This window comes from Paramormyrops kingsleyae, chromosome 3, assembly GCF_048594095.1.
Source record: "Paramormyrops kingsleyae isolate MSU_618 chromosome 3, PKINGS_0.4, whole genome shotgun sequence".
NCBI lineage: Eukaryota > Metazoa > Chordata > Actinopteri > Osteoglossiformes > Mormyridae > Paramormyrops > Paramormyrops kingsleyae.
In genome coordinates this window covers 15,826,544-15,848,169 of record NC_132799.1, presented here as the reverse complement: position 1 = coordinate 15,848,169, position 21,626 = coordinate 15,826,544, and the positions used below count along the sequence as shown (strand labels likewise).

The 21,626-nt window shown below is 51.8% G+C and overlaps 1 protein-coding gene across 1 annotated transcript in view; it reads left to right on the top strand.

Annotated features, from left to right (window-relative positions):
* The first annotated feature begins 77 nt into the window (after nt 1-77).
* Nucleotides 78-21,626, top strand: part of camkmt (calmodulin-lysine N-methyltransferase) — a 72,677-nt gene continuing 51,128 nt past the window's right edge. Inside the window, exons 1-3 of the mRNA XM_023804399.2 lie at nt 78-404; nt 1,558-1,736; nt 1,975-2,039. Coding sequence (XP_023660167.1) covers nt 246-404; nt 1,558-1,736; nt 1,975-2,039 — 403 coding nt within the window. The 5' untranslated portion in view covers nt 78-245. The remainder of the gene's footprint in view (nt 405-1,557; nt 1,737-1,974; nt 2,040-21,626) is intronic.

The following is a 21,626-nucleotide window of genomic DNA, read 5'->3' as shown; positions in this document are numbered from 1 at the left end:
ACGCTCGATTGTGCCGGAAATGAATTGATTTTGTCTGTTAATTCCGAAGCGAGACGGAAGTGTACGGAAGTGGCATGCTTTCTAGCGCTCTGCGTTATGCCGCGAGCTACACCGCCGCCGCTGACTCTAGCAGGCGCGCGGGAGCGCCAGCGTTGATGAAGACTGACAGATGAGAAGGTTATCACTGTGAAAACGCCCCCTTTTCAGATTTCACCATTGTTCCCTAAACCGATATTTAGAAGATTATGGACGACAACCCGACAACAGGTGTCCCAGAGTTGTACATGAAGAAAGATGTGCCGGGATCGGCGGTGTCAAAGGAAATCGACGGCAAACAGCAGTCAGGCGAGGATAAAAACTGTGGCACTGACGTGGCTCGGGCTCGCTGGAGTCTCCTTAGACAGGTGAAGTACTTAAACGTCTACCTCAGTAATAAGGGTTATATTCTTTATATGCTCCATGCACAAATAGCGTAGAATGTACGTCGCTGTTCAGCCCGCGACGTAATAGCTAGCGTTGTCCATCCTTCCTTCCCCGAAGCCGTACTATCATATGTCAACACTCGAAGCATCTAGTCACTTGCGTGTGGGGTTAGGGTAACGTGCTACAAAAAGCAAATTTCAGATTATATTATTTCAGTTATTGGTTATTAAGCAAACCAATCTTGTTAATTCTCCCTATCTGTGTGGCTAAAAGGTCAGTGCACAACAAGTGTGTCCATTTAATGAAAAGACATGAAGAGAACGGTATGAAATATCAGGTAGACCGGAAAGGTCATTTGAAGTTACTGTTATATCACCAGCTGTTTCGAGCTGTGATACCTGTTGTAGCCGTGAGCCAGGGTCACCTGTGTGTCCTAGTTTGCTGTTATTTAATCGCTCGGCTTGGCCGCCGTGTCCGTGACGCGGCGCTTTGGAGGCTGTGATCATTGCTCGGGGGATTGTCCTGTATATGGGGGCCCAGTGCGGCACCCTGGGGATGCCTAAAAATATAGAACCCAGCAAGGTGAACCTCCGGCTTTCTCCTCTAATCCTAACTGAAGTCATCCTAGAGCTATCCTCAACCGTTACAGCAAAACAACAACAACAACAATAATAATAATAATAATAGTATCTCATTAAAACAAAGCGTATGGTAATAATGGCTTGACTTCCGTGATTCACCGTTTGAGATATTTTTAGATCGGGTTGTGAATGGTTTACATCATGCTAGGTTTACTGTGCTGTTAGATTCGCCTCACTTGTGCGTTGCCTCGGGTAAATAAAAATAAATAAATGTAAATAAATAAGTGTGACATAAATGTATAAATAGGCATTTTAGCGTTTACGCTGAGTGACTCCTTCGTTTTTTTCTGTACAGCTTAGTCTGAGTGTAACAGATCCCGTATAACTGTTGGTGTAGTTTAATTTCTGAGCTAGGTTTAGTTGACCTGTGAAATAGCTGGTGTGATGTTTAGTGGTGGATGACCAGATGTGTGTTCAGGTCAGGTAATAAAGTGATGCCTTCCTGTGTCACGTGAGAGGGTGGCCATGTACTAACATGCTCCCTGGTTTACAGGTGCTAAAGAGGAAGCAACTGAACAGTGAGGAGGTCCAGCAAGTGTCCATCCGTCGGTTCTCTACCTTCAACCTCTTTTCCAGGACAAAAGTCACAGATTCCCCAGCCGACAGCCCCTCATGTGGGACCTGGATTGAGTACAGAAGTGCCTCTTTCCCACAGTTCAGTGCCTTCCTCAGGTGAGTCATGCAGGGATGTTGGGCCCAGTCATTCAAGTCACGTGGAGCATTAGATAGGCGCTCTGTCAACTGTATGCCACACTGCTGTCAGTCAATGTGATTCATTTCATCTCCTCTCTGTCTCCCTCTACTGGCAGTTCACTCCAGCACACTCCCAATCGCACTAGGGCTCTGAAATGAATTCCTTTTGTCCACCCATTCTTCAGCTTGTCCCTTACCCTGCTTATGTTTTTTTCAGAGACAGTCTTGGACCCATCAGAGTGGATGAGGTCCTTAACAGCTTTGACAACACCGGAAATGTCTGTGAGTACAACACACCCGCACACATCCTTCTAGAAATTTGTAATGAAACACAGTTACCACCAATTTTTTTCAAGGTATATTAAATAACAGCCACTGTTTTATTAATAAAGAAATCAGTAGTGAACTAGGAGGATTACGGCTGTAGAAATTAAGACAGGAAAAATGTTTCTGGGTGTCAGAGAGAAAAACGGCACATTTTATTTATCCATCCATCAATCCATCCATCCATCTGTCCAGCTTCTAACTCAGGGGTCCCGTAATTTTTCCTTGAGGGACAGATTCCATCAGCAACACGAAGCCAAGCTCCACGGCCCCCCCAGATAAAATCTGCAGATACACACATTAAATAATAATTTAATGACATACTGTGGCCGATTTGACCAAAAAACGTTTGTGAGAGGGATCAGATGCTCAGCCAGCCCGTCTGTTGTTAAGCTGGCTTTAAACAAGTCACAGCAAGGCGAGGTCTTTTCATATCTACCCTACGTTGATTCCCAAAAAGTCAGCTTTGTTACTGGTATCTTTATGCAAAGTGGCATTTTTGGGCTTGATTTAAGTAACACAACCAGGACATGCTGGGGAGCTATCACCCCCTGCTGGCATGGAGGAATGCAGCATCTGCGGCAGCTCTGGCAGCGTGCTGATTTCTGCATTTCTTGTCATTCTCTGTAGCCGTGGTTCATCTGGTTTCCAGCTGAGCCCCCCCCCCCCCCCCCTCACCATTGCTGCAGTTGTGAAAGCATCATGAAATCCACACCACACAATTTATTCTGTTAGTTTATTAAAGGGCTAGATTCCTCTTTGGACTTTATGGTAGCCAAGCAGTGAACATTTGTGCGTGTGTCAGGGGGAGGGGGGGGACGTTCAATCGAGCTGTATGGGGCTGAAACTCACAGAAGTAGGAGAATATAAAGTCTTGAAATGACAAAACAGTTTGCAAATGCGACAGTCTTAAGGAAGGATCATCTCTAAGTGAGTAGGGATGCAGGGTCACATAGACTATCCTACATTGTGTGGTTTTTTTTCTTGAAGGGCTAATGTTAAAGGTGGCTTGTGGTGTTGAGAGGCTATTTCGGCTTAGTCCTTCTTCAAAAGGGTTAAGGTTCGTCTTAGGAAGAGGAAGCAGACCTTCCTTATGGTGGAATTCTAGCATTCCAGATCCACCTCCCAGTGACCCCAGTACATGGTTGACCAGACTCTGACTCTTCAGTTCTTAGACAGCGGCAGAGATAAACCACGGGGGCAGATCGGTCGGCATGGGGGAGTTTAGGGGAGGGGGTCACCCCCCCCCCCCAGCCCAATTCCAGTTGGTGAGGTCAGTGGTGACTCTTTCAAGCCCTCCTCTCAACCACCTAATTGATCTCACGCATTAGTAGCTCCAAATATTTCCCAAGTTTTTTGCCGGATCGGTTGTGGGGGTGGTGGGGGGTGGGTGCCCATTGTGCTTAGAGCTGTGCTTCTGCCCCCTGTCTCTTGCCCCCTCCCTGCACATCCCAAATGCCCCTAATGACTGTACAAGCAGAAACTCAACGCCTCCCATTCTTCCAAAGCTGTCCTTAAATAAGGCTCCGTCGCTCTCTACAGATTAGAGCGCCAGGCGACCCGGATTTAGGTAATCCACACTCCAGAGGCCATGAGGCCACAGTGGCCCAGCACTCGGGGAGGCAAGGGGCAAGAGTTTGTGGATTTAGCTGGTCCCGTCCCCTGGGCGGATCAGAACATAGACAATGGGCGGTTTGGGGTGGTAGGGGGGGGGGGCAGCCTGCGAAGGTTTAGCACGGGTTCGGATTGAGCTGGCTACTCTTTTGTCACATGTTTGAGTTCAGCAAGTCACATTTTTGGCTGAGCTTTAGAAATTTGCCGGTGTGTTTGCCTCTGTGAGTCCCCAGTGCGGTCAGAATCTCCTCAAGAGAGTGTCTGACTTGGTTACCGTTCTGTTTATTCTCCACGCTGAAGGATTTAATTAATTATTGAATTGCCGCAGTTTGGTCAGTCCAGGATAAGAGGCTAAACGGTGGATGGATGAATGTGGTCAATGGAATTCTCCATATTGGCAGCTTTTTTTTAGCTGCTGTGTTAAAAAAAAAAAAAAAGCTACTTCTATCTTTATGTGTGAAAAAAGTGGGAAATTGGGAAATTTCCCCATTGCTTACAGTTAACCAGTGAGCGTTTCAGCTCAGAAAATGCAGCCAATATGTAAATATGTTCCTGCATCTGGCACCGGGGGCGCTGGTGTCCCACCGTGGCTTCACTTTGCCCTGCTTGCTCAGACCTTGTCAGCGGATCCTTCCGAAGGTCTGCAATTGTTTGAGGTGCTGCCCCCTCCGGCCCCCTCGTGCTCCCTCACCCCCTCCTCCACCCCCTGTTTGCACCATTATGCAAATTTTAAACTCCTCCACTCCTAATTATATCCAGTTAGACAATGGCTTTCCTCCAGAGCGATGCTAGATCTCGGGGCTGAGACTCTGTCAGTCTCTGTTGACTCTTAACTTTTGTTTTGGTGGTGGTTAATTAGTGGTCCCCAGTGTGCTGTTTACAGCGTGTGGTCTGCAGAGAAGCTCAAAGCGCACAGGCCGCCATCGCCAACATTCACGCTGAGAATTGTTGAAAATTCATCAGGCTGGGAGAGCAGGCCGGAGCTGACAACGTGCTCTTTTACACCTGGTCTTTTTTTTCCCCATTGCATTTTTACATTTTGACTGTAGGACTTGAATCTTGTTCCCTCATTCAGTGTAATGAGCCCCTTGTCAGAATTACTTTAACAGTCATTTTTTGTCTGCTGAATGAATCAGTCCCAGTGGTGGGACGCTTGACCGCATCTGGGAGACCCAGCGGAGTGATTCCTTAGTGGTACTGTACAGGTCTGGGAGGGTCGCGGCACAGAGAACCAGCTCTGACCAGAGCGACGGGATGCGAGATGTTTTGAGAAAACCGAACCTGGGACAAGGTCACTTGGAATCTTTTTATGATGTTTGTAACCCCCCCCCCCCCCCCCACAACCATGTTGCAAATGTTGGACCAGGAAAGTTGTCAGATGGTCCTGGTTGATGTCTGACCATCTAGGTGTTCATATGGATTTGCAAGCAGGAGTTGGGCAGAGGTGGGACCTGTCATTTAATTTAACTGAAAGTAATTGGTTGCCCCCCCACCCCACCCAGACCCAGCCCACGGCTCAAGGTCTATTGTTTATTGTGCACTCTAGTCTTTACAGAATCAGTGCAGCGTCCCAAAAAATCACCTCTCCACCCCGCAATCTCTACCTCAGGCTGTGTTCTTGGGGGCATGGGGGTGATTGCAGGGCTTGGATACACTGTGGAAGTAAATGGCCAGTGAAAGGAATGCTCAGGGTGGGGGTGGGGGCGTCCTGGGGGCCGGGAAGTACCCTGGCAGACCGGTGAGCCAGGATTAGGCAGGAAATGAGGATCCACGAGGGGCGAATGGGGCCCCGCATTGTGAACAGGGTAATACCATGGTAATTAGAAAGACATATTTGAGTAGCCTTGCCTCTCCCTTCTCTTTCTTATGTGGCAAAGATGGCTTCCTGGCAGGAACTGAAGAAAGACCTCCCAGTCTCATAGCTTTACCTAATTACTTAATTTTTTTCTCTCACGTGACCAATACCTGCCCTCGAAACTCCTCCCTTTAGCAGTGCTTGGATAAGGAGCCATGTTTTATGCTGCTGTTGCTCTGAGTAATTACTGTTACCACAGATTAGCTAACGGGGGACAGCAGATAGGAGAGGTCACTGGCTCCCCCTCTCCCTGCTGGTGGTAGTGGTAACCCTATGAGCTGCAGCACTGGGGGGATTTGGAAGAAACCAACTACCAGGGGTCGCACCTGAAAAATAGTGAGAAGAGCGAACAAGAGCGTGCCGGCACATGAAAGTAAATTGTTAGACAAATGAAGCAATTGGAGTGTGGGGAGAAGGCTGGGATAGAAACGGTGACCAAAAGGCGCAAACGAGTCCCCAGACTGGCCTCGTTAGTGAAAACTGAACGGAGTGAAACTTGGCAGCGGAACACGGTCTCTTACCTGGTGGCATATTCACGGGAGCAGCTGTGCGTGACCAACACACATCAGGAGCACGCCAGTGAGGAGGGCAGCTCATGCCACCTGCCTTCCCGCGCAGACACCCATTAGCAGGAGAAGTGATTAACATGCTCTCTCGGGCTACGTAGGTCTGCATGCGGTGCCCCTTTGGGCCAGGCCCCGCCCCCACTGACACCAGGAGTTTCTTGCCCATTGCCACGGAACCTGCCGTTGTCACCCAGTGTTTTTGCCGAACCTAAACACCCAACAGTGTTTTAAAACAAGTACGCCATTTATCTTGGCCTAGGTTGGGAATCAGACGAGGCTGTCTGTTCCCGTGGGGGGAGGCATCCCCCCAAAGCCAGGCCGCTGGGATAGCCCCCGGCGTTCTAGCGGTGTCCTGCTAATTGTCTGTTTGCTAACCATGATTTGGCGTTTTCTCTGTTGAAGCATCATCATTGCTCGCGTTAGCAGCCAGCCCTTCCGTCATGCCACAGGAAGGATGCAAACCTCATATTTTGTTTTAAAGGGGGGGTGATTCCTTAGTCTGAATGTTTCTGGGCTCTTCATGGTGTGACTTCCGGGAACTTTCTGGCTTTGAATGGTTCATGATGTGCTAAATTGCCCCTGTCCCGCTCCACTCTCATCGCTGACGGCTGTTGGAAGTGTTGCCACTTGACACCCGAATGCAGCTGCCCCCGTCACGGAGGCAGACCTCCCCCCCACACAGCATTTGTCTTGTTATTGTGCATTTTAGCACCGGTGCTAATATCAAACATAAAAACTGCCTGGTGTGACGTTCACCAGCGCTTCACTAATATAATGCCGGTGCCTAGGCCACGCTCGTGGCAGGGCCCCCCCACTGTCAGCCGTGCGTCTCCCCTCGTTAAGTAAATGTGACTGAGCCGGTGGGGGCTGCCATGGGAAATCCTTGCAGTCTTGTTTAACTCCAAGAGCGGATATAGGAGAGTAGGAAATGTGTAAGAACACTTTTTTTTGTCCGTTTAGCGTGCGCGTGTGTGCCTCCGTATGCGTGCACGCCTGCGTTGTTGGTGTACACCTGCATGTGCGCCTCCGTATGCGTGCACGCCTGCGTTGTTGGTGTACGCCTGCGTGTGCGCCTCCGTATGCGTGCACGCCTGCGTTGTTGGTGTACGCCTGCGTGTGCGCCTCCGTATGCGTGCACGCCTGCGTTGTTGGTGTACGCCTGCGTGTGCGCCTCCGTATGCGTGCACGCCTGCGTTGTTGGTGTACGCCTGCGTGTGCGCCTCCGTATGCGTGCACGCCTGCGTTGTTGGTGTACGCCTGCGTGTGCGCCTCCGTATGCGTGCACGCCTGCGTTGTTGGTGTACGCCTGCGTGTGCGCCTCCGTATGCGTGCACGCCTGCGTTGTTGGTGTACGCCTGCGTGTGCGCCTCCGTATATGTGCACATCTGCGTAGTTGGTGTACGCCTGCATGTGCGCCTCCGTATGCGTGCACGCCTGCGTTGTTGGTGTACGCCTGCATGTGCGCCTCCGTATGCGTGCACGCCTGCGTTGTTGGTGTACGCCTGCATGTGCGCCTCCGTATGCGTGCACGCCTGCGTTGTTGGTGTACGCCTGCATGTGCGCCTCCGTATGCGTGCACGCCTGCGTTGTTGGTGTACGCCTGCATGTGCGCCTCCGTACCTCCCTGAAAGGCGCTGACTCGGGTAACTCACTGTGACGGCCAATATGAGCGCCGTGCAGCTTGGAGCTGATCGAGCCCCCCTTGCCCCGCCTGATACCCCCCCCCCCCTTTTGTGTTTGCCCAGTCAGCCCGAAAGCCTCAGCCGGAGCCTCTCGCAGGGGAGAGCCTGGCTCGGAGAAAAGGATGGGGGAAAAAAATGAGAGAAGCAATTATGTCCAGTCACTGGGTTCTGAAGATGGCGGTGTTAATTACGGCAAGGCCGCAAACATGGCCCATTCTGGCGCGGGAGCGGGGTGTCCGCTTGGGCTGCTCGGGCTGTGACACCCCCGGGGCCCCCACCTGTTTGTTGAGCGGGAGATTACGCACTGGGGCTGTCGTGACGTGCCTTTCTGTAGGCGCGCTTGACGTGCCGCATCACTGCTTTTTCAGGACGAGGCCCCCTCCCTCTTTCTTAAAAACTCGTCCTGCACTGAGCTCTTGGTTTACAAAAGGACAATTTAACAGCTGTATTTTTTCTTTTTACCAAATTTGTTAATTACTGAAAATAAAGACACGACGGGAGTGAGGCGTGGCGGGGTGTTACGCGGCGCGTGATTGGGTGTGCATAGCTGCCGCGGGCTGTCGGTGTGCGTCCGCTCTCGTTTCTTTCTCAGTGCCGGCGATACGCTGTGCTCCGCCTTTGTGCGGAGGCCGCTGGGAAGGGTGCGGCAGTGCTGGTCGCGGGGGCCCTGCTTCCGCGCTTATTCCTTGCCTTTTGTGTCAGAGAAATGGGCGGATTTGGTCCCAGGGAAGCCTCGCTCCCAGAAGTAATCTCTCGCGGAAAGAAGAAGTAATTTATTACCGGAGTTCATGCTTCAGAAAATGTATTGAATTAAGTGTACTAATCAGAGGCTCGAATTAGGGGGGGTTTTATCACCACGCACCCCCCACCCCCCCCACCCTCGTCTGCTCTGCCAGCAGGATTATCAGGGGGGACTGTGGTGGAAGCAAGCTCCTAACTGAAAGCTTGAAGGCCTTCCCACTGTGCTTTTCTCCAGGTGTAGATGGGGTAGGAGGGGGTGGGGGGTGGGGGGGTTAATGAAGAAGGCAGGTCCTGCATGGTTGCAAGTTAGGGGCTCAGCCTCAGACCAGGCAGACATAAGTTTATAGAGGGGGCTTTTTTTTGTGGCAAAAAAATGTGATGTTACAATGTTTTAGGGGTGGGGGGTGCCTTTCTACCAGCTACCCCCCTCAGTAGCCCCCTGCTAACCTGAAACCCCCACCATGTATACTAAGGGGAGTGTTGTCTGGCAGTGTCCACACACACACGCACACACACACACGCACACACACACACACACGCACACACACACAGACAGTGTCCATGTATTCATATCATTATAGGGATTCTCTGTTAATTTCTATGGACATGACTCTAATACAAGATTTTTGGCATTTTTGTTTGAGGTTGTTTGAGGTTATCCTTGTGGGGAATGAGATAATGTCCCCGCGAGGTAAAAAGTTGCATGTTTTTATCACACTGTGGGATAATTTGGTCCCCACAATGTAATAATTACAAAAAGCACACACACACACACACACACACGTTCCCTGCCCACTGTTTGGCTTGAGTTGTTTGTGCAGATTTTCCGAGTGGCTTTTCACAGACGTTACACAATAGGGACACTAATTACTTTTATTTGGAGGGCCGGTTAATTGGTCGGCGTAACGTCCCGATTGTGTCGCTGGCGACTCGCAGCCAGGAAACGGCGTCAGGGTAAATTTCAAGTGACTCCCCTGCGTTTTGACACCGAGTGTGAAACATTGGTTCTGGTAAACGGCCAAACCGAAATGTAGGTGTGAAGGGGGGAGGGTATCCTATGTGTTTGGGGGAGCGGAGTGTTTTTGCAGTGGATGGAGTGGTAGTATTGGTCGTGCTCCCCCCCCCCCCCCCCCCCCCCCCAGAGGAATGGACATGGTGTTAGGCCCCCCAGCTTTCAGTAGCAGACGCCCGTACCCACAGTCTGTCTTTACGGGGAGGGTTGGGGGGGGGGGGGTCTTGTTCCTGTGCAGGATTGGCCGACATGTTTCATGGATGTGTGCTTTGGGCCCTTGAGGGGGGCGGGGTGCAGGTGCTTTCGCCCCTTGCATGGGAGCGTGGAACATTCCGGCAACATCTCTCCGCAGTGGAGGTGCCAGCAACCTGCAGGTTGCGTGTGTCCACCATCTCACCCACCCAATGCCGCCATTTTAGGTGGCTCCCTGCCCTGATATGCAGCGCTTTTAAAATATGTAAAAAGTGAGAATGAGGCGTTTTAAGTCAGCTGGTCGTGGACTGAGAGGGAGGTTGGGTTCTGCTTGCTTGTTTATGTAACCATAGCGATGGGGTGTGCTGCCTTCAGCAGATTTCACATACATTGACTGAAAGCAGGGCCCAGGTGATTGGTGTCTGCTCACACGTGTGTGTGTGTCTGGCGGAGCAGCATTGCCGTGTCTGAGTGATCTTGATAAGACTTCAGCTTTCATATAAAGGGAAGCTTCAAATGACATCAGCTGCCCCCTCACATACACCCAGGAGGAAAGGACAAGAGACAAAGGTGACTTTGGTGTATGCTGTTTAGGAGCGTGTGCAGTATGTACGCTGTTTAGGAGCGTGTGCAGTATGTACGCTGTTTAGGAGCGTGTGCAGTATGTACGCTGTTTAGGAGCGTGTGCAGTATGTACGCTGTTTAGGAGCGTGTGCAGTATGTACGCTGTTTAGGAGCGTGTGCAGTATGTATGCTGTTTAGGAGCGTGTGCAGTATGTACGCTGTTTAGGAGTGTGTGCAGTATGTATGCTGTTTAGGAGCGTGTGCAGTATGTACGCTGTTTAGGAGTGTGTGCAGTATGTACGCTGTTTAGGAGCGTGTGCAGTATGTACGCTGTTTAGGAGCGTGTGCAGTATGTATGCTGTAACAGCTCTGTTACTTGGCACCGTTATAGTGTTAAGTGCCGTCCCTGTGTCAGGGTGTAATTGATTGAGACTACGCAGCCCGTGATGCTGGCTCTGAAGAAAAACCAGCCTTAGTGGGGGGGGGGGGTCACAGAGCAAACAATCCACTGCTGATAAAGACCCCCCACACACCCAAACGGGCCAGACGGGCGCACGGACTAAGGAGGCCACGCAGCGGCGGAGCATCGATACCCATTGTCCCCGTGGCTTGTCGCACTGTCAGAGCACGGCCCGGATCTGCCCCGTCACTGTGGCAACCAGTCCTGCCTGAACACCGTAATGTCCCGTCACTAGTCAGCCTGTCTTCAGGACCAGGTTGGCTCTGAGGTTGTCTTTTTCTGGGGGTGAGGGCTGACCGGACCGGGATAATTGCCAGATTGAAAAAAGACAAAGAGTCGGGGGTGAAATCGATTGGTGGACTTTTAATGGATGCCGAGACTGTTGCTTCCAGCCCCCACCCCCCAGCGACTCCATCATGACTACCCGTACTGACTCATGCTACTTAACTCTGTTGTCCCTCTCGCCTGTAATTACGCATCTCGTAAATGAGGACATCCACGCCTTTGTCCCGCTCAGTCTGCTTTTTTTTATTTATTATTATTATTATTATTATTATTCTTTTTTGCGCCTAATTGTGCGTCCCCACATATTCGTACATCAGCCGCTAGCCGCCCCACCTGCGGGCTCTTCAGCGCCACTGTTCCTGTGGACTGGACTCCCCGACTCGATCTAAGTGCCGCATCCACACCGCTGGGGCGTTGGGGTGTAGCCCGCATCTGACACTGTGCCAAGTGACAGACTCACTGTGCCTGGGGGGGGGGGGATCCTTAGACACTTTTTATTTTTGTCCTGTATCCTACAATGTCGCATTCTGTCCGACAGCGCTCTGGTGAGAAGCCCGACACGACAGCGGGGGGGAAGAGTCCCCCCCGCCCCACAGCAGCAGTCAGGACAATTTACCAGCCATCTTCTTACAATTGCCAGCGCTATCCATCTGCCCCCCCATCTAAAAGGAGTCATTTGAGCGACTTGTCCCCAGTCCCTTGTTGATTCTGTTCCCCCCACACTCCACCCCCCCCACTTCGTGTCGGTGTGGAGAAGCTTGGGTGACACTCCCATTTGGGGCGGTGGGGGGGTGTATGCCTAGCTTGGAGCAACCCCCACCCAGATGCGGTCACCCCCGCTAATCGTCACAATTAGGAGTTTTTTTTTTTTTTTTTTTTTTTTAAAAAAAAGGTGACCAGTAAAATGACCCCCCCCTTCCCACACACTTTCCCTGCTTGCAATTTCATGTTTTTACCACTTAATAGAAAACGGTGTGATTAAGGTTAAGGACTTTTTTTTTTTTTTAAATCCCCAAATGGTACAACTGCTGGTCCCCTCCTGGGATCAGCATCCCACGTGCAGCCAGTCAATGGCATCGCGCCTGTGTTACCTTGCGCCTATTTTATTGTGTCCCTGCTCGTATGCGCCTTTAAAAAACATCCCTGCCCCAGTGGGTTTAAAACCGCACTCAGCTCACCACCACTGATAAAGCTCTTCCTCATTTTAATATCGCTGAACCAAACATGGAATGTATTACACCCCACTTGAAAATGTAAGGGGGGTGGGATCAAGCCTCTAACCTTCGCACAATCCAAACTGGCCCATTCCCCCCATTAAAGGTGGCTGTGGAGTGTTTACGCGTGGGGCCTTGGCAAGCGACCGAGTGGGGCAGCCTCAGGGGGCCTGACAGTGTGTGTGTGTGTGTGTTGGGGGGGGTGATTAACTTTCATGAGGAGCATCAGTGTCTCACCTGAAGAAAGCATGCCCAGTACAATGTCACCTGCAGGAAATATTTTCGTGTTTTTATCGGTTATTTATCTGTTCCCGGGGTTGCGCTTGTCAGTGACGTTTGCGTACTTCTGCGTGTGCGCTTACTGGCCGGCCATCGCCCAGCGCGGGCGGCGACCAGCTAGTGTTGACCTCTGGGTCGGCCGTTTAGCAAGTTAACCGCGCGTGCTGCTTTTCCTGCCCGTGGCGTCCGGGTACGGCGTAGGCGGGGCTGAGCTATCCCAGCAGCGGTATCATTACTGTTTTACATACTAATTACCAAAATTATCGAGTGTGAGTCAGAAGGCAAACAAGAGCATTGTTTTAGAGCGCTCTCGAAGCGTGTCGGTAATCTGCCGCCATCGCAGCGCGACGCCCTCGGCTGCCCGCGCACGGGGACGCGCTGCCGCACATGCATCGTCTCGCCGAGCTGCTTTTTTTTTCCCCTTTGGTTTTGTTTTTTATCCTTCATTTGCATATTAATTATCGAGCAGGAGTAATGGAGCACAAGTAATATCTGAGCGAGGGCCGCTCTTTGTTTTTGGGACGTTGCATGTTCCTTGAAGGTGTCTTGCCTCTGTGCCTTTCCCTGCTCTCTGGGGCCCTGTCACTCCTCTACTTCCTCGCTCTTTCTCTCTCCCTCATTCCATCTCTCCCTACCTCCTTTACCCCTCCCATTTTTTTCTACATGATCTGGGGGTTACACTTTGACACGCTTTTGTTCCAGACCCAACAACCCCTCAGTCCACATGACTTCCCCCCCCCCCCCCCCTGCAAGCAGTAACCAAATCAGCTCCAAAGGACCACTCACTTCCTCTGGTTACAGAGGAAGAATACAGCCATTGAGGGAGGGGGCTCCCAGTGCCAGGATTGCCTGTATCCCCCCCCCGGGTCAGTGGCACAGAGACGGCCCATCAGACCTCACTGAGATCCCACTTAATACACCCTGACTGGCCTTGGCAGGAGGAGAGGGTTCATATCCATTCAGATTCCCCGGCAGCACGTTGCTCTTCACAGAAATGGCATCATCGCTGAGTCGCCGTTTATTTCCCCGACTCTCTGGCGCGGGGGCTCTCCACGTTGGTGGGGGCTCGGGGGGCCCGTTCCTCGCTTCAAGTTCCAAGGGCTCCAGCTCTTGAACTATTACTCACCCTGTTCCTGCCTGACTTTCTTCTTCGCTAGCATTTACCCCACCCATCCATATTTTTCCTTAACCCCCCCCCCCAGTTCCTCTGTGCTGGTCAGTCTACTGACATGAGGCTGTCCCCACTCAGCCCCCCCTCCCACCAGAGAGAGACTCCCCCTCGCCCAGGACACAGCCATCTTAATGGCAAACCGCCGCCTGAGTCTCTTAGGTTCCCTTCATTCTCACAGGTGAGGGTCTTGGGGGGGTTTTCGACCTGGGGGGGCACATCTGCTCCCCCCGTCCGCCTCTCCTGTCCTCTGGGTAATTGCCAAACACAGCACCCTCCACTACTCATTGCACCCTGAAGTTGTGTTTGTGAGGCACAGTGATGTGGTTACTACCTCAGGAGCTACACACTGGGTTAGAAGGCGACTTGTCACAACAATATCATCCAGGGAGCCTCTTTGCTTGCTCTGTGATATTTGCTGCTATGGAAGCCTGTGAGTTATACCATGTGACCTAGGCATGTCTGTCAGGTGATGAGGATGCAGTAAGTGTTAACCTGTTTCCTATTTGGGCAGTGGTGGCCACTCTCACTGCATGTCAAAGGGACCGCCTGTCTAGGCCAGACCTTGGGCAATGCAGACTTTTCACAGTACATATCTCTATACTGACGGGCATCTTCTGAAGGGCGTAGGGATGTCCCAATTTGACTGCCCAGTGACTTCCTTCTGTCATGTGATGATACCGGACCATCGCACTATAATTCACTCGTATCGTGCAGGCTTTGACATGGTCACTGCAAAGAGCACAAGGCTTAATTACACTGCAATAAAAATTACCATTTTTTGGTGTTAGTATTACTCTCTAGGAAGGCATTGAGTGAGGCACCAGGCTAATGTTTCTTAGGCTAAAGGCTCGTCAGAACGCCAGGCCGCATGCAGGCTGGTGATTGATTATCCGGTGCCCAGGGGACCCCGTTAGCACTCTGGCTGCTCTGGCTTTTAATGGGCCGATGGTGGAATGTGGGTCACAGGGATCTTCCGGGGCTTGGGAACCTTGGCGAAGGTGGGAGGGTCACGTCCCCACGCCAGTGCGTTTTGTGGCATCCAAGCAGGAACCAGGTGTGACAGCGTTAGCGGAGACCAAGTGCTCAGCGGCAAGTGCGGGTGGGCTGTAGCGAAATGCCAGAGCCCCCCCTCTCCTCCCCCCTGCTCTTCCGGGCCGTGGAAACGACGCTTACTCTCAATTCTGTGGCAGTTCCCCTGACGCTGAACTTTTTGCCGTCGCTCTTGTTAACGGATGAAAATGACTGCTGCCCGCAGATGAAAGTGAACAATAGTGGGGACACCTGCTGTTTGGAAAAATAGCTGCTGTGTGGCAGAGCCGAGGAGTGCCAGGCCACGTGGCACCACCACTTGCTGCCTGTAGGTGGCAGCAGTCACTACTTTTTGGAAATGGGCTTTTGTGGTGGTTTGGGGGGGGGGGGGGCTGGGACTTAACCTGTGAAATTGGGATTTGTCTGCTCTTTTGTCATTTGTCCCCCCCCCCCCCCCCCATAACATTAATCAGGCCATGCTGGGAGTGTGGTGACAGTGTAAAGGCATCTTGTCTCGTGTGATAAATCCTGACATTTAAACGAGATGCAGGGATCGCAAAAACAACACTTAGCTCAGTGTACAGCGTTGCGCTAGGCGGTGGCGGCGGACGGGTGGGATTAGGTCACTGACGGGGATGGTAGGAGACCTGCGAGAGGCTGAGGGCCAAGCCAAGAACAGGCCATGGTGTACCGCACCGCTCCACGTCACACCGCACCGCTCCACGTCACACCGCACCGCTCCACGTCACACCGCACCGCTCCACGTCTCACCGCACCGCTCCACGTCACACCGCACCGCTCCACGTCACACCGCACCGCTCCACGTCACACCGCACCGCTCCACGTCTCACCGCACCGCTCCACGTCACACTGCTCCGCACGGCGTGTCCCCAACACCACGTATTTCCTCTATGCGTGTTTGTGGGATTGATTGACCCTTGTTAAAAACGGGCCGGTCGATATGTGAGAAGCGCAAAATTCCTCGGTGGGTGGGGTGCCATGGAGTGGGGGGAGGGGGGGGACTATTGATTGCTTGTATTGTGCATCAAATTCCACACATAGCCATCCCCCAAACTCCCCCCCCCCCCTTGATGTTTATTGTGGTGTGATCACGATGTCATTTTCCTGTGGGTTCCCCTCTAAGGCTGCTGCACTTCTCCTCCAGCAGGGAGACCTGTACTCTCCCATTACACATAAAGACAAACTGAGCCATTTTGAGTGCTAATCGTCACCAGAGGTGTTAGTGGCGACGGTCCCCATGGCGCTTCAGTTGCGGCCCAACACCCGGAACTACCATCGTTACTGTTTTCTTAAATATCGACAGTGATGCAACTAATTACTTTAATTGGGACTCAGACTGACTTTCTGAAATCTCGGTAACGAGCATTGCTATTTATTAATACCGGACAGATCCGGGGCCCATCTGACTGGCAGTGGCACGTGGACCGGCATTCCAGGGAGACCAGCCTCATGTGGGAGCCGCAACATGGGAAGTCCATGTTCTGACTTCATCTTTGCTTCCCAGTTGGAACAGTGCGGAGGCCCTTTTTTCAGTGCTGGGTCTCTTCACAGGTTTGCCGATTTCAATTTATCGGTTGTGCTCTTGTGAGGGGGGGGGGGGGGGGGGACTTTCAGGGAAACCAGAGGGTGAGGCATATGTTTTAATCGGAAAAATATCCCAGCATCTTTAAATATTGTGGCGCTGTACAGAGGGGGAAAAAAACTCATTCGAATGGAAGTAGAAGAACTGGGATTAATTAAACATGTAATTATGTTCAGAATATGCTAGTCTCAAAAAACCACACATTCACAGACACGCACATCCAGCTTCGCTAGGTGGCTGACGTCCGCTGGAAATAAGTCGTTGTAGTGATGTTATTCGATACCGGGGTATCGCATGATAACCTCCCCTACACAGGTGATCACTTCGGGTACGAAATTCGACTAATACAGGAGTCGGTGGGCTGGGATTTTTCCTGATGACTTACAAGCTACAAGACAAGCACCATAATATACTACAACCCCCCAAACCCCCCTCCCCCAACCCCCAACACCATCACAACACATATAGTCTGGCATTTTAACCCAGGTATCTGCTCATCCAATACGTATATTTTCTGAAACTACGTCCACTAGCCCAAAGAATTTTTTCTTTTAAAAAAAGCAGTCCTATGTACCCCGTTCTCTCCCCACCCCCAGTCCCTGGTCTGGATCCAAGGATGTTTCTGGTATAATCCTCTGCTTAGGCTTGTGTTGCCACAGAAACATCAATAATATTCCAGCTCTACAACATCTTAGTGCATTAGAGTGCTGGTATGGAGACTGTACCGGGCCCCTCGGCATAATGCGTCTCCCTGTAAATCCCGGGCAAAAAATAGAACTGGGACTTTGTGGGGTGGGGGGGGGGGGATTGCTCGTGTTAAGAACCCATTTTCCTGAGCGTTTCCTGTGGCCGTTTCCACACGATGGCCTCTCTCCTGCTGGAGGAGCTCTTGAGGGTGTAACGGGCATCGAGAAACACGCGGGACACATGCGCAAACCAGGAGGAACGTGGAACGTGGCACAGGGCCACGTAGTACACGTAGTAACTACATAGAACATGTGATGGCCAACCTGGAAAGTGACCCCCCCCCCTACCCCAGCCTAACACGGTGTTAGATTTTATCCATCTCAAACTAATTTTGCAGAAACTGTTAAGGAGCCTGACATCATTAATTTGAAGCTTTTCAGGGTTATGCGGGTGACGGGTGCTTCCTGTGCGGGGGGGGGGGGGGGGGATCTACATGTAGGATTGCCAAAGTGTTCTAAACAGCAGGTGTAATTTTTCTGTGTCTCCTGCTCCATGACGTGTCTGAGTGTTTGTGGCCAATCCTTTATCAGTTAGCGAATGAGTATATTACAATTAGGTCACATGGCTCTTGGCTCCGCCCACTTAACTGCCCATCACAGTTTTAGTGGGCAACTGGCATAGGAATGCTAACTCCACTGACTACCTGGACGGGCATGGGGGAACGGGAGGCCCGTGAAGGACGGGGGTCACACTGGGATACAGCCGCTGCAGATTATGGTTTGTGATTGGTTAAAAAATGCCATTTTTATACCTTTTTCTGTTCTTTGAGCCACCGCCACAGCCTGCCATCATGCTGCTGGAATTATTCTGATTGTGGCGGCTTCCTGACAGAGGCACTTATTCACCGAGTGTCTGAGGGGAGCGAGCAGGGGGGCAGAAATAGCACACAAACACAGGGTTACCGCTGCCTTTAATCAGATGTTTGATTGATCCTGCCCTAACCTTTTTTTAAAGATGACAGTTGTGGCACCAGAGTCTCTACCAAACCTTGATGAACCCCCCCTCCCCTTCTCCCCCACTCTGCCTGCTCCCCCACCCTCCGCCCGCCCTCGTCGTCAGAGATGTGGGAACATGGATGAGAAACGGAAATCGCTAGGTCTGAATCTACAGGCCTGTGTACAGGCGCATACTCATGCAATGTACATCAATAGAGGATTATTTCATGTCTTGACACCAGCACATACTGACAGGCGGCCTGCGAGGAGACGGTGATGGCCGTCAGACAGGTGTGCAGGTCCAGGCGAGTCCAGGGCAAGCGAGCAGGGATGACATGCATGCCTGTGTCATCCAGGGGGCATCAGAGAGAGGGGAGAGAGCCACTGGGGGTGTCTAATTAGCTGCAGGGTCATGTGATCGACAAGGGGAGGCCCCGCTCAGGTGATCACGCTTATAGCCCATTATTGGCATGGAGTATTCAGGGCATGTGATTTGGGCTTTAGAGTGGATGCTGTAGGCTGCGAGGCCGCCCGCAGCGGACAGAAACTCAGCGGAAGGTCCCCACAGACAGGAGATGGACGCAGCTCTGAAAACATTTCACCAGGTACAGTTAAGTGTGAACTGAAAGGGGGGGTGCACTCTGTCCTTCCTCATCTCCTCCTTATTAAAGAAAAAAAAACTATATCATAATCCTATGATGTCACTCTGGTTTGTGCCGGTTGTTGACTAGAATGTTCCAGTTGAATCAGCCTGTGAAAAGCGGTTCATGTAATTTCCATGAACAGCGTCAGCCATCAACCTCGACGGGGATTAATGGATCCATGGATTTTTTTTTCAGTTTCCTGTTGGAAACATTAACAGGTCTGATGCTGATTAGGAGTGCTGAAGTTTGATCATAACTTTTCTTTGACATTGCTTTTGACTCTGCTGTTATATTCCTGCTGTTTTTAGGGTTGGTGTGACCGCGTCGTATTCTTGAGGGGTGATGGGGGGTGGGGCTGTGGCAGGTGCCCTCAGTCTGGAGAGATTCCAAGATGCAGATCTCCCGATGGCTCAATGCCATACGATAGTAGACTGGACCCCCCGCCCACATGCCCAGGGAGGAGACCGGCCCCTATCTCACTGCCCCTGTCTCACTCACATGGCCATTTTCGGGGGGGGGGGGGGGGGACCAGGAATGTTTCACTTTCAAGTGCTGGATTGATTTTAATGCCCTCCAAATACCACACTGCCCCCCTTGCTTTCCATTATTCTTCTGTTGGACCATGTCACAAACTGAGCTCTGTTCCCCAAAACTGACTCCTGGCCTCAACCCACCCCCCACTCCAGTTTCTGACAGGCCAAACAGTCCCAAAGCCGGAGGAAAGGCCCCCAGACACACACTGAGTCTCACAGCAGTGTTTACAACGTTTAGCACCCTGTCGTGCACGTTCATGATGTGGTTTGTTGGATCCTTATAATTATGTGCAAGCATCCAGAATCGTTAATAGTCTGTCATTTGTTGTTTGGAGTATCTTAGCAGCCAATAGACAGTCTTAATAAGGACTGTGTTGACGTGATGATTGAACAAAGTGGGCGGTTTCCCACCTGGATGACACAGGCTCCGCCCCTTTCTCTTCCAAGCCCCACCCTTCTCCAGGCCAGTATGTGGCTGCCTGTATGTGAATTATGTGGCTCCCTGTTTGACCATCATCACCGATGCTCATAACCACAGGAATGGAGTCGTTTTCATTCTGGTGAAGCGTCTCTCTCTCATTTGTGCTCTTTCTGCTCACAGACGTGTGCAGAACGGGACTCCTTTGAATTGCCTTGTCTTTTTTTCCTCCTTTCTTTCCCTCAGAAGAGCGCAGCGGGTAATTCATCACTTCCTGCACCATTGTTGAGCTCTGCACACCTAATTGTATGTTTATATTTAACTCATGGGGGGCTCATGTGCAGGTTGTATCAGCTCGACGTGTCCCGGTACAGAGCTTTAACGCTCTTAATTATACGGCGTGTTAGACCTGCGCGTTACCCTCCCTGCGTCATGGGAGCGTAAACCTGTCCAATTGAGCCAAGTTAAGCGGCTGCACTCTCCGGCGGGCACCCTGCCAACCCGAAAGCCACCCCAAAGGTGACCCGGCGTCCTCCATTCCGGGTGGGGGGGCGGGGGTGTATCTAAATGAGCCGTGGCTCTGGGGAGTGTGGCCGGGTGCTAATCTGCCCGCCTGTTTCTCCACTGAAGCTCCGCACTGCCCCGTATCAGCTATCAGCCCTCCGCCGCCGCTGAATAATTGCACAGGGGATTTTTTTTAATGCATACGTGATTGCCTCTCTCAGGCGCATCTCTCGTCCTCCGCTGAAAGACTATACGCGCCCCCCTCGAGAGCAGATTTTCAGGTCGCTTCCGGGCCTCATCCATGTGCTACTGGAAGGAGAGCACACACCCCCCACCCCCCCCCCCCAAGCAAACACCCCCGAGGCCACTTCATCCTGACCACTCACCCCCCCCCCCCCCAACTCCTGACACATTCCCACCTGCCGCTGTCCCCCCCCCCCCCCCCAGCACCACCATTCACTTCCTCCTGTGCATCTCTGCTAAACGTCCAATCAGAGCACAGCCATCTCCACGGATGCAGACGCGGCAGCCTTCCCCGCATTCCGGCCCGCAGTTACCGTGGAGAGTCCTCCCCCGCCGGGTGGCCCCCGTTACCAGTTATTGCTACTTGTCCGGATGCTTTGCTGAAAGGTTTCATCACCACAGACCATAATATTATGCTAAGTATTGTGACATAAATACAGCCGCACTGAATTGTTTTGCTGTCGAGTGGCTGGAGCCGGTGGGATTTCTCGATTGGTCACAGCCTACACATAATCTGGGGGCCACTTGTGCACCACGCACACACGCACAAACACATGCACGCACGCGCGTGCCTCCCACGGATACTCCCGCATGACGGCAGGGGTGCGCTATGCAAATGGCGCCGTTGTCGCAGAATAAACATTTTACATTAATCTCCTTAATTGCCGTTAACCCCTGCAGCTGGATAGAAAGGTGTTTTTAACAAAGAAGGTGCGATTGAGAGAGAGTGTGTGTGTGTGTGTGTGTGTGTGTGTGTGTATGGTGGGGGGGGGGGTGCATGGCCCAGCAGAAGGGTCCTCCAGCAAGGGCTGCATTGTGCATGGAGTGGACAGACTTGTTAATTACCCTCCTGAGCATCCCAGCATGCCATCCTGCTCTCACACCACCCAGCCCCCCCCCCATCCTGTGTTTGCGTTTGCCTTTGTGGGCCGGCACGCTGGAATCTGGGCCTCGCCATGTGTGTATGTGCGCGTGCGTGTGCCCATACACCTACATAAAGAGCAGTTCTGATCTGTGCGTGTAAATCTGCGGACATGCTGTTGGTTTTCTTCTTGTGCTGCTGACGGTAACCGACCGACCTGCGGTTCTACGTTCACATCCTTGCAGGGAATTGCTGTTGTGCCTTTCTACTAGGAACTCACTGCAAAAATCCAGTTTATATATATATACATATATAAAATACATATATAAAAGTCAGTCTGGATGACAGCATCTGGTTTGTCAGCAACTGTCATTGTGCCCTTCTGTACCCTT